This window comes from Ciona robusta, chromosome 10 (assembly GCF_009617815.1).
Source record: "Ciona robusta chromosome 10, ASM961781v2".
NCBI classification, from domain to species: Eukaryota; Metazoa; Chordata; class Ascidiacea; order Phlebobranchia; family Cionidae; genus Ciona; species Ciona robusta.
In genome coordinates, this window is record NC_143244.1 from 3378306 (window position 1) to 3391719 (window position 13414).

At 33.0% G+C, this 13414-nt stretch overlaps 1 protein-coding gene across 5 annotated transcripts in view; it reads right to left on the reverse strand.

The window, feature by feature from the left end:
- The window catches only part of LOC149729602 (fibrocystin-L-like), a 49591-nt gene that overhangs the window by 15251 nt on the left and 20926 nt on the right, over positions 1–13414 (reverse strand). For all 5 annotated transcript variants that reach the window (XM_089886879.1, XM_089886877.1, XM_089886876.1 and 2 more), the window contains exons 42-64: positions 13020–13152; positions 12365–12505; positions 11895–12053; positions 11256–11399; positions 10779–11015; positions 10196–10404; positions 9620–9785; positions 8932–9143; positions 8382–8474; positions 8002–8161; positions 7477–7602; positions 6932–7083; positions 6265–6503; positions 5624–5853; positions 5202–5353; positions 4739–4861; positions 3876–4011; positions 3507–3608; positions 2832–2931; positions 2366–2502; positions 1607–1730; positions 1112–1241; positions 291–456 (exon numbers count right to left, since the gene is read on the reverse strand). In XM_089886879.1, coding sequence (XP_089743005.1) covers positions 291–456; positions 1112–1241; positions 1607–1730; positions 2366–2502; positions 2832–2931; positions 3507–3608; positions 3876–4011; positions 4739–4861; positions 5202–5353; positions 5624–5853; positions 6265–6503; positions 6932–7083; positions 7477–7602; positions 8002–8161; positions 8382–8474; positions 8932–9143; positions 9620–9785; positions 10196–10404; positions 10779–11015; positions 11256–11399; positions 11895–12053; positions 12365–12505; positions 13020–13152 — 3571 coding nt within the window. The remainder of the gene's footprint in view (positions 1–290; positions 457–1111; positions 1242–1606; positions 1731–2365; positions 2503–2831; positions 2932–3506; positions 3609–3875; positions 4012–4738; positions 4862–5201; positions 5354–5623; positions 5854–6264; positions 6504–6931; positions 7084–7476; positions 7603–8001; positions 8162–8381; positions 8475–8931; positions 9144–9619; positions 9786–10195; positions 10405–10778; positions 11016–11255; positions 11400–11894; positions 12054–12364; positions 12506–13019; positions 13153–13414) is intronic.

The window sequence follows — 13414 nt, forward strand, 5'->3', positions numbered from 1 at the left end:
TATGTAGCTTATTTACTCTCGTGTGGTGGGGCAACGACTGTCGTTAAATGCAGTGTTCTGTTTCATACACCTCATGCCAGCTTACAAGTTACTATGTAAGTAACTTTGTGGATGATTATTTGTTTTTGAATTTTTTCCAAACGAAGTTTATTAATAATAAAAAACATAAACAAATTAATAAACAGTTTCAATGCTTTGTACATTGTGTGTCGCTGGTAACTACTACAGCTAACTTTTTTATCCCAAAATAAAAACAAAACATACTTTCCATTTAAAACAACCTCACTCACCAACGTAAAATAATTCTTTTTCATTTGCATCAAAGAAAAAATCTCCATTTTTGTTTGCCGCACAAGTTACCATGGAAGTTGAACCATTTCGTGCGAGGCCTTTGTAGACTTGAACACGATCTGGCTTCTGTGTAAGCTTATGCGACATGATCACGCAATCTGATGTCTGGAACACAATAATACTTTAAATTAAAACCCTTTTTTTTTTCATTTTATCTTTTGAAAATAGGTGGGTTTTGCCATTTATTATTGCACGATTGTTAATAAAAGAGTAAAAAACCCTGTTACAAGTTCCTGAGTACATATATGATAAAATCCATAATTGCAGAATGTCAATTATGATGTAATAATATTTAGATATCACAACTTGAACTGTGAATGCTTTAGCAATCAGAGAGAAGTTTTGCTGTTGAATAATCTCGATAGATCTCACTAATACCTGCTGTCGTTTTTGTAATAAAACTGTTTTTATACCTCAAGGCAGGCAAATTACAGTGACGAAGTATGTTTTCGTGCACATTTAGAGTTAATTTTCGGCATGAACTTTTTTTGAAACAACAAATATACAACTGGCAGCAGAGAAATAAACATAAACAATGCTTCTCTGGTGATACCCAAGTAACAATTTATTTCAAAGTGATTGTTCTACATGTCACCAGCTATAGTGATATCCCAAAGAAGGGGGCCTATGTATAAGTCTACCGTTGGGCCTTCTTTATATAAATCGCCACTAGTCATGCTAAATACTTCTCAGAAGGATTTCAATAAATCAATGCAAATGCAATATGAAAAGAAAAATATTGGAATAAATTCGAAATTACCTCAAAACTATAGAAACCAGCTTTATATGAGATATTTGATATGTGCTGTGCGTCCACAAACGTCCAAACATAACTTTCACCAGTGATCACGGTTGCTGTCCATCCCAGTTTATGGGTCATTCCCTTTTTCCTGAATTTAAACAGAAATTTTGTTATGAATGTTTGTTTAATTATTTTGGTTATGTGTTATGCAAGGGTAGCATTGCTCACTATATGTGATGACATTATATACACCTCGTGTCCCCTTGCAAGTTACAAACTAAGAACTTTGTTTAATGTATGATTGACTGTTTGAATATTGATGACCATTGATGACTAAGTTGGATCGATTTCTATTAGTTGTATTACCTGAGGACAAACACCCTCAATGGTAACAATAAAACAATTTGTTTGATTTCAATAAAACATCCAAGTCATCAAAAATTATGAAAAAATTTACAAATTTATTGCAGTTATTAAACAAGACTTTTAAAAGAAGATACATCGCGACATTACTTGAATGGAATAGTTGTGGTTCCATATGAAGTAGTTAAATTGACATCTTTTGCTTCAAGTGACGATGGTAGCGGTTTGTTCCAAGCTAGTCGATGGAACTTTAAGTTACCGGGACATACACTTCCTATGAAAACAAGGTGAGATTGTTAAGGCCTATAAAAGTATTTACAGGTTACTGGGTAGGAGGTTTTGGTCTTAAAGCAATTTGTTTGGGTTTGAAATAATTAATGTAACACTTAATACGGAAATGGTATATAAAACAATACGTAAAAATCACTTGCACTACCATAATCATATTTAAATGCAACTTGCTTTATCCTCGCCTGGTCGGAAAATGACAGTCGTTATAAGTTGTCACACAGGTGTTCTATTTTATACACCTCGTGCCAGCTTATAAGGTACCATGTATGTAACTTAGAAGCTGATTATTCTTTTATGTATATGGGTAATAGTTTGGACAACCCATTTATAACCACCGGGTTGAATCAATTGCCGCTAACTGTCATGCCCATCATTTAAAGCTTTGTCAAGCAAATTTCCAGCGTCGTGGCACAGTTGGTTAGCACATCTTGCCGCTAAGCATCAAGGACACAGACCCACAATGATAGCAGCGACAAGCCTTGAACCCACCACCCCTGGGTGAGTGGCCGATGCGCTAACCAACTGTGCCATGAAGCTGGAAATTTGCTTTACAAAGTTTTAAATGATTTATTTGTATACAGCTTAATGAAATATAACTCAAACATTAGTAAAGCTAACCCTTAAATCCAACACTAAACGATGCGCTCTCCACACATGAAGGAGGTAATGATGGATTGCTTGGTGTGATAACCTTAGGTTGGTTTGTCCCCGTAACACTTCCATCCAAATCATAGATTACCATTTCATGAGCCCATCTGTTTCAGTAAATGTTAATTTATTGTCATCATTTATCCTTATGTGGTAAGGCAACTTTAGAGTTTTAACCTAGTTGTTTTATTGTGTATTATGTGCAGTGGTTTAATTTAAGTGTGCAACTTTGTGAGTCATTGTTTGGCTGCCAATTGGACAAACCATAAATGACCATTGAGTTATAACAATCACTCATCACTGTTACTGTTTTACCCAAAGACACACATGGTGATAATGATAAAAGTTTTAAACTCTGAACTTATAATTAAAAAGCTTGCCAACCACTGTGCTGTGACGTTATTTTAATAAAATTTGTAACAATAGCAGTTCTAACCGAAATCTGGCTTTGTTTGGACTGTTCAAATATTTTATGCCACTCATTTTGTAAGGATAACCGCCACAAAAACTTGCACAGGTTCCTGTAATTGTTGTTCCTGTAAAGCAAATCTTTATTCAAAAACTGCTGTTCTTTTTATACCTACTTGATGAACACACAAATTTGCAATCAACAGTTTTAGTATCTTCTTTTAACAGTCATGATGTTAAACAAATGTCTTTATTTATTCATTTATTTTATCTTCATTATGTAATAACAACTCTCCAATCTCTTACAGAGTTCATATATACACAGAAGTTATTTTATCGACATAGAAATCTTCCAGGGCAACAAAATGGGGCTAACATTGTAGATTGTTTACTCTAGCACCAATCACAGTTTAATTGTACCAGACAAAAACTTCAAGTCCTTTTAGGTTTTAACAAATCTACACAACACACAACTAGATGACAATTTTTCTCTTTAATTTCCGCCAATTTATGGTATATCTGTAATCAAATTAACCGGTTTTCTGTGCGCTACGCGGTTTCTATTAGCGAAATATTTCTTGTTTATACAAGGACTCTGACCTATTATGTATGTTAATTCATATGACCTCTGTTATTGTTACAAAGGAATAAATTTTAAAAAATCTTGTGACATGTTATTTTTATTTGGAAAGATATAGTTTACCTGCGAATACTGCTGTGTTTTGATCAAAGTTTATAAAGGTAACATTATGTACACCAAATGCTTCGGAATAAGGCAGAACTACACCACTGTGAGTTTTTTCACCTAAAATTCAATATTTTTAATTTTCTACATTTGTATTTATTTTTAGTTGCAGAAAAAGCTTAAATATACTAAGAAGTATCATCTGGGATATATATATATATATATATATATATATATGTTGAATGTATGAATGAATGAATTCATATATATGTTAAATCAATTAGCATAAACAACTATTAATAGGTATTCCTACAATACAGGTATATCCAGTACAAATGTCATACACTTTATAGTAAATTGTCTTAACACAGAAAATAATATATATACCAGATTTAGAGACAAGTCCATGTGCAATTATTTTGCTGTTGTAAAGTCCAGCTTGTCCCCACTTAACGTTTTTATCTCCAATTTGTTTTACTTCTAATCCTGCTTTTTCATTATTAACCATCAATGCATTGTGAAACTAAAACAATGTAATATTAGAGAAAATTATTTTGGTACAAAACTCTGAGATAGCTTGTATAATTATTTGCACCAACAGTTTATATAAGATAACTAATTGATTATTGTTAAGGTTACTTTTTACAGATATTTTTATTCTATGGGTGAAGCCTTGTCAAGGACCTGGGATTTAGGCCAGATTTGGCCCATTACCCCAACACCCAGAAAGCCCATTTAAGTTCTTCTTGCGAGCGGTGCCGCGACAACACATCGCAGTCAGACGCGTAATATTGGCACCATTTTTATCCTCGTGTGCTTACGAGTTACCATACTTTTTAACTTTGTGTATGATTTTTATTTGATATGGCTTACAAATTGGACAAACCATTAGACCACTGAGTTGGAGCAATGTCCGTTAAGTGTCTTGCCCAAGGACACATACGCCGATCAGTATTAGTATCGCCAATCGCCATCAAGCATCGAACCGGAGACACTTTGGTTTCGATGCAGGCGTTTAAACCACTGAGCCACGGGCGCCAGTATTTACAGATTACATTCAGTCCACATTATACAACAGCTGAGGAACTTTGTTTTGAAGTATAAATGTGAGTAAATACAAAGTTCACGATACTTTAGTTAAAAACCCTGTTAACGGGAATAGAGTGCGAAATATAGGCATTTTTTCAGGAGAGCTTTATTAGAATAAATTATGCTCACACTAACATTATATATAATGTAAATTAACTGACCCTGATAGCTCCTGCATTTACCAACTCAGCCCCTTTCTCACAGTTCCATACGAGCATCGAACCAATATCTGCTGGTTCCGGTTCATTATTCCAACATGAACCAGCTTTCTTTGGATACCACACCTAAAGTAAAGCTGATGTTACTGTTTTCCAAGGAAAATATAAGACATAAATTGGATGCCATGAATATTTGTTTCAATAAATGCCTTTTTTTGTAAATATGTAAATATGTAAAAACTAAAAACGATGAGTGAAAAGAATATGATTTTTTAAAAATATGGTGGTACCTTTATATCAAATTTGATCATTTCTATATACAATTTTTTATTTTAATTGGTCCCTGTTTATGAAACATATTTGGTCAACAGAATGAAAACTATGCTGCAAGTAAACTAATTACTAATAACTTTAAGTGACACTTCAATTAAGCGAAATATTTCTTCCTTCCACTTAATAAGCATACCTGGAAAGTCCACACCCCAAACCAGCCTTGTGAATGTACTGTATTGTTGAGAAACACACCCAACGGGATATGTCTTGGACAATACTGTGGGTCGTATGAAGGACCATCAGGTCTGCTTCGCATTCGATACCAAACGCCAAAATGAGTTCCACCTGTATTTATTATTATAGTTTGTTATTTGCTCAAATGGTTATAATAAGTGCTTATTAAACTGCTTCCATATTTGTTAAGAGTCACAGCACACTTGTGTTCGCCTGTAAAGTTTAAAATACTCAAAATTATTTTACAATACCCATGTAAAACTTTTTCATTACACTAATATAATTAGCTTCAGGGCATTTGCAAGCCTGTTTTCGCACATAAGCACAATGTGGTACACAGAACATAGTTTAAGTGACCGTGTTATAGAAACGTAATTATACCTGCCATGGCATTATGTTGTATTGTATTGTTGGGGTTTGTTGCCCAAATAGCAGCTGGCGTGATGTCGTCATTTTGTAAAGATGTGCTTTGTTTGCAGAATAGAATGAGATTGTATTGCAAAACATTTCCAATTTCAACTCCATCTTCAATAAAAAGAGCTCCCCCTTTGACATCATAAACCACATTGTGTTCAACCAACAGGTTGTGTGTTCCATGCACTGTTACAGCTCTATGGAAAATATTAGATGGTTTAATTTAAATTGTAACCACTGAAATTTTATTAAAAACAAAACCTTTTGATGGCAAATTAAAAAAGATTTCCGTTTGTTTCACTGGAATTGTTTAATAGTTAATAGACATTATTTTACCCTACAATATTTACTCAATTATTTAGTTTGGTAAAAAAATATTTTCAAAAATTATGGGTCTGATCGAGTGGTAGATGAAAAGTTTGCTTTTGTCCATGTACAATAATTATACCAGAGTTATCAAATATAGTAATTTTAATACTCTTTTTCCAGTTAAATGTAAATTAGGCCAATTCGTGTCTTGTTGCAATCACCCTTCTGATTGGAAACTTAATACATAAAACATTCCCATTATTAAAAAAACTCCAGATATTATGAAACAACAAACCTACCTGTTAAATGTTTTATGTATTGCACATCCTCTGACATAATTATTGATCTTCACTCCATTCCTTACGTTCCCCATGAGATGAAAATGAATCGGATAACGTCCGAGTCTAAAAGCTTGGCCAGCTTCTGTTATCTCAACAAACTCAATCCTTGCTTTGACAACTCCTGATCCTTGCTCACGTGGGTGCAACATGATAGTTGCACCAAACTCATCAGATCCTTCCTCTTCCCCAAAACGACCCTTAGGTGGCAGCATAGTGATATTAATAAAATTGTTATATCATCCTAACAATTTATATACAAATGCTAACAAAAATTATAGTTTCTTTTTAAATAAAAGAGCAGAGTTTGTATAATTCAAGACAACATATAAGAGATCATCTGGTTGAAGCAATTGTTGTTAAGTGACGAGTCACGGCCTATAAACTATGGGTTACGACAAGCACACTAACCACTTTGCTAACCGACAAACTTATTAGTTAAATTTCATTACTAGAAAATTTGACATGTTTTCTTAAGTTAAAATAATTTGTTTATTGCAGTCATTCCTTTAAGGTCTAAAAATACCTCATAATAACCAAAAAAATGTCTTTAGCAAAAAGTAAATTCCCCATAATATCTTATTTATCATTATCGTCTACCCAGTAAGAAAACAGAAACCTAACTGACCTGGAAACAGGTTTGTGTTGCAAATTCACCAGTATTGAAACCTTCTTCACACTCTGGTATAACATCTGTCCATCCCAAATGTTTTGATCCACGAATCACAATATTTCTTGTAAGTAAACCAACTTCTGCTTTTGTTTCAACCAATGTTCCGTCTACATTAAAAACAAATTGCTAATACTAAATAGCCAAACCTTTAAAAGACTATTAGTTAGGCTTGAATTTTTTTGCTATGTAAATAGTAGCAGTTACTATTTCGTTGTTTTGCAACAAACATCGTCAAACTATTTGGTCCCAGATCAAGAACAGGTTCAGAAAATGTATCATAGTTACTTAGTTACTAACTAATCATCACAGAATATTACCAAGTTTAAAATCAATACAACTGTCATATACACTAATACATACACTAATCACACTTTTAGGTAGCAAAAAATGGCTTATGTTTAATGTTACTTTCTTGTATACAATTTCTTATACATAATGTTTGGGTAGCAAAAAATGTCTTTATTCAATGTTATTTCCTAATATACAATTCATAAACATACCTCCAAATGTTTGTGTTACAGCAATATGTTCATACTTTAATGGTGGTTCAACTGTCAGAACTTTTTTATTCGCTGATATATTTGTGATTTTGAATGTTTCTGTTTCTTTCTGACTGTGGCGATGTCCTGGAGCAAAAATAATAATATTTATTATTTTTGTAATTATTTTCATCAATCTTGTTCATAATGATCACTTATTTAGCTTTCCACAGTGACAACTTGGATTCAAAACACAGATCAGCTATTGCGCAACATGTGTGTGCACCATACTCTCTTCTATGCTTGAAGGGTGACATTTTGATTCACCCACAAAGTAACATACATGGTAACTCGTAGTTGGCACGAGGTGTATGAAACAAAACAGTCGTATTATAACCACTGTCATTTTCCGGCCAGGCGAGGATAAAGTAAGTTACATTCATTCCAGCATTTATCATTAAGTGGCAAGCTCAGGGCCACACCAGCCAACTATGGTGGCAGAATCAAGGTTATACATCTAATACTTTAAAATGCAACCCCACATACCTGTAGTAGCAACAACAATGGTATCTCCTACGTTCCAAGTGACTGCATCATTCAAATTCAAGGTTGTTGAACCAACAGAACTTGTTTGTGACAAATGAGTCCATGTTATTGGAATATGTTTTCCATGCAAATCTAATGTGCCGTTACGCACACCTAACACCTTTTGAGAAGAAAAAAGCACCTCTTGTCATATTAACAATTTTAAAAAGTGCTCTGATTATATTTTTAACCACATTTAGGGACAACCCAATGGTATAACAAATGTTTCATACTTCACATCAAATGGTGGCTTACCAAGTACCTTGTGTTAAAATTACTATTTTTCTATATTAAAGATAATTTTAGACAATTTCAAAGATATCCATGTTAAGGTTACGTACCTTTGCTCCATATATGGGTAATTCTTTTGCTCTAAGATGTCCATGCAATGTAATGATTGCTTTATGTTCAAAAGCCTTTTCTTCTGTGCCAATCTGTTAAAAAATACTTTTTGATGTATTAACAATTTTCTAGATGAACTATTTTAATAAAATATTTGTCTGACATGTGTTTGCAACAAAAACGCACATTTATTCATATTAGTGCTATGAATCGTGTTATTATTGAAATACTGTCTAAATGATTTAAATTTAAGTGTTGTCAACTACTTATATATCGTGGATAACAGAGCAAGTCAAAGTTAACATAGGAATGTCCTGCTACACAATAATGTGTGTTGGATTCACATTCCTCATACCTTTAGGCGAGGTATAAAGTATGTGACTTATTCAGAGATAGGCAGATCTTAAAAATACAAACTAGTGTCTAACCATTCACTACAGTAGTGTTTTGGATGTGATTGTACCTATATATATGTGCAATGTATAAACAAATGCAAGCGTAGTGCCATAAAAACATTCTCATTGGGTAACAAATGACATTTCAATAAACCTGTAGCACTCCTCCATCAGTAATCAGTATGTACTCTGCTTGTAACTCAATATTCTTTTCATCAAATATCAGTTTTCCGCCTTGTATGAGGAGAAGTTTCAATACAGGAGTATTCACATCAAGAACCACGGTTTGTCCTTTTTTCACAACAACCAAGTCACCAGTGGTTGGTGGAGATAGACCACCCCATGTGTATATTGATGACCACAAATCTATTATCAAAACCAGTAAATATTAAATTGTGTAGTAAGCAGATTGTGGTGGTGTCTTGTGAATATAAGTAAACACAATTTACAGGCTGCTTAAAACTTATCAATCATCTTTTTTTCTCCAAATTACATTTAATACTTAAAATTGAAGGTAAATAAAAAGAATACTTCTATAGAATTAATTGCGGTTTACTTATTTGGCAAACAACACACAAAAAACATGAAGCACCTTATGCACCGTTACTTATGTACCATTAAATAACATACATGGTAACTCCTAAGCTGGCACAAAGTGTATGAACACCTGTGTTATAATGACTGTCGTTTTACGGCCACACGAGGATAAAGCAAGTTCATTCAATCATTCTCATTGGAAGCAGAGTAATAAATGTATTATGCAAAATATGTTACAAATAAGTTGACATATTATGGGGCCGTAGTTCAAGATGCTATTGAACACTAAGGGTTTTTTTACTCACCAACATATTGAAACTGAGCATTCTTATTAATGGCAAGTCCCTTGCCAACAATGCTAACTTCAACGAATGCAGAAGTTGATTTTGAACTTGGTTCAGTTTGACAAACGATGTTGGTCTCTGTTGAGTGTAGAACGGTGCAAACAACACCAGCTATTGACACTTTTACCTGGGTATGGAAGATGTATTGAAAACAAAGTAATGAATAAATGTTAGGTGATTTAACTAGGTGTCTGGCAATATAGTTATAACATGGGTGTTCTGTTTCACACAATTGTATGTAATTTTATGGGATTATTTACTTTTTTCCCTTTTCCCTTTTTTTAATGTGGGACTGCAAGTATAAACAACTCATTGAAGTGTCTTGAATATATATGTGCACAATGATAGTTGCTAACAGTCACTAACCTATATTCTCTAGGCTAGAGGCAGTTGTGCTACCTTTATACATATTTTTTTATCATCAGAATATGAAGAATATTTATTAAATTCACAATCTTCAATATAATGAAAATCACATTGAATTAAAGCAGCAATAGTTTGTTACAGAAACATATTAATAACAAAGCAATGTCATACCGAGGATTTGTCTGTAGTAAAACCAGTTCCCACAATAGTAATATTTACACCACCACCAGTTCCACCTCTCACTGGAGTTACAGATTCAACTTTTGGTGTTTGAGATGCAGTATACGTGAAATTGCTCGTAGCAACACTACTTGTGTCACCCACTGTCACAGTGACCGGGCAACTTTTGTCAACTTCAAATGATGTCTTTTCAAGGTTATCTAAAAATATACTTTTGTTAATTAACATTTTTAACACAAAATACAGTGTGTGCAACAACTTTACTTTTGATTTTTGTTTATGCAGTTGTCACTGTTATGCTTAAAAATTGGCAAGAAATAAGCAAAAAGGTCAATTTATAGATTTAATAATTTTATGATCATTATAAATTGCCAACCACCAAGGTAGATATTTGGAAAAGGTCTTGAATCCATTACCAGCGCCGAACTAACTGTACCATGGCACTGGACTTGCTTCAGATACAAACACACACACACCCCTAATCGTTATTATAATGCATGTTGCTGTGACAATTAAAAGTCTAAAGTAACATTTATCACTTTTTATAACAAAAATACAATTAGTATAAGCTTACTTTTGAGTCTATAAACTTTTAACCCAGTTTTTGGGTTGGATTTAGTAGTGAAAACATTGTGTCGACTGCCATGAATTCTCCAAGCTTCAAACAAATTACTCCGAGAACCTTCTGCCCACATTTTTTCCCCCAGTGTGGATTCCACAACCAAGCTCATATGAGGACAAAGTACGACATCAAGATTAGGTGGTGTTAAGGTACTTCCAAACTTTAAAATATCACCCAAACAAGCGTAACCTGAATGAAATAAGTAATATATAATTTAAACTAGAAAGTATTCAGGTCTCCAAATTGAATGAATAGAGGAACCTATTTACTCTCATGAGCCGGGGCAATAACAGTCGTTAATACAAGATATATATATCATAAAAAAATAAAAGGTGTTATGCTGTACAGTTTGTAAAAAAATGAGTTTAAATAATTGTGTCACGCAATCCCTAACATTTAAACATAATTTATATGCGTAATACCAATTACCTTTAGGTGCAACTGGTCTCCAAATTGAAACATATTGCCTCAAGTCGTTTCTTTTTACTCCGTAAATGCTAACATATGAAGAAGGATGTTTCAATGCATTGTTTGTTACTCCCTTGTATGTAATGATATCTTTGGTGTTTTCATCTGAAAAAAATAATAACAAAAGATTTTTTAATTGAGATCAAAGCATTAATATAGATGTAAACAGCAGAGGCAATGGCAAAATAACAAAATGTTATAACAAACTTAAGCTAAAAATATGAGTCTACAACTTAAAAAAGAGGCATAATTGAAGAGGTGTAAAACCTCTAAAAAACTAATTGCACCCTATATTACAGTGATACAAATTCCATTGATTATCTGGTCTACCTGGCAAAAAATAAGTGTAAAGAGCAGATGAGCAGAAAAACTAACAATTTAGCCTACATTTTAGATGTTTTAGACTCAGAATTTGAATTTCTTTCTTTCAAGTAATATAGTTTATTGCAGAAATAATAAAAACAAGTAAAGAATAAACATTTCCAATTACTTCTGCTACTACCAGACATAATCTAATATTAAAATTAAATAATTTGGTAACAAGATCTTTTGTTTCTTATATTACAAATGTATTTTGAGTTGATTTATATTTCAACTTACTGAGTGCCGTGTTGTTAAGAACAATCTGACCGAGTGGAAAATAACCATTTTTATCATAAGAGTCATCCACAGATATAATTGTAAGTTTTTTACTTCCACCAAAAAAAGTTGAGCTATGAAGCACTGATGCAATCACTGTTAACTCAGAACTTATAGGCTCTGTAAAAATAATATGATATAAAGAAAACATCATAGGATAAATTAAAGTTAGGTCAAAATGTATGCAAATGTTTAACAATTAATGAAGAAAGGTTAACGGTTAAGATTTTAACTAAGGAATTTTTAATTTCCATTTTTGATGCGACACTAAATTCCCACCATTTTAATTGGGCCACATATCTTTTAAACAGACAGTGGGTTGCAAATAACTGCATAAGATCAACTTTACAAAAAGAGATACTTTGTAACAGCTTTATAAATCATTTAAAATATTTTCTACAAATCTATTACACAGAAAAATGTTATGATACCTGTTTCAAGGATGCATTCAACATTAGTTCTTGTGACAGCTGATGCATTAAGATGACACATATTATCACAAACTTTAATCTGCATTGTTTCGTCAAAGCCCAAACCAGTTAGAGCAAGTTTCACACCACCAGCATATCCACCTTAGGAAAATATTCAATGTTTTAACACAGGACTGCTATTTTACAACCCAAAATTATACAATAATTACTTAAAGAGGCATACCAACAAAAACTAAAGTTTGTGTTTTGGTAAAAGTACTTAAATGTGATCTAAAAGTACCAACAAAAAATCAAACAACAAAAATCTTCCAGGAAAGACTACTGGTTAAAGCAGTGGTGTTCAAACTTTTTTTGATGCAACAGATTAAAAAAAATGTTTCTCTTTATTTTGTGTTGTGACACATCAGTAACAATTAAAAAGAGTTATTACCAGAGTTGTAATTATTATGACAAAAAATTATGTAAAGTGCGACCCCATTAAAAAACTAATACAAACCACCAGGGTGATTCTACACACACAACCTAGGTTAGAGGTTAGAAGCTGTGCACTAATATTATCTCTTTAATATTTTGTTGGGGTTGACTTAGAATTGAATCTCTACATGACCAGATCTTGGACTAACCACACACTGCAGTATAAAATTAAATTCACTACCTGACATTGGTGTAACTGAAGTTATGTTTAAACTGACTGTGAACATAAGATTTGAAGTAGCAAAGCCAGTAACGCTGTCCAATAATTTGACCGGGAAAGTTCCTCCTCTATGCGAAGGCACAGTGCATTGAATCTAAAGGTTTAATAAAAAGTGAGACACAAATGCTTGGATAAATTTGTTCAGTTTAGTGCCCGGGGTGTTTATTTAGTAATACTAGAATACTTGGTTTAAATCTTAGTGCTTCACTTTTAGTTTGTGGACTTGAGCAAAACAATTAGAAATAATTGTCTTACACCAGTGGTTACTAATGGATTGTTCAAATGGGCAATCATCCAGAAAAACTAGAATATACAAAGTTTCATATTTGGTAACTTACAAACAGGCATGAAGTGTT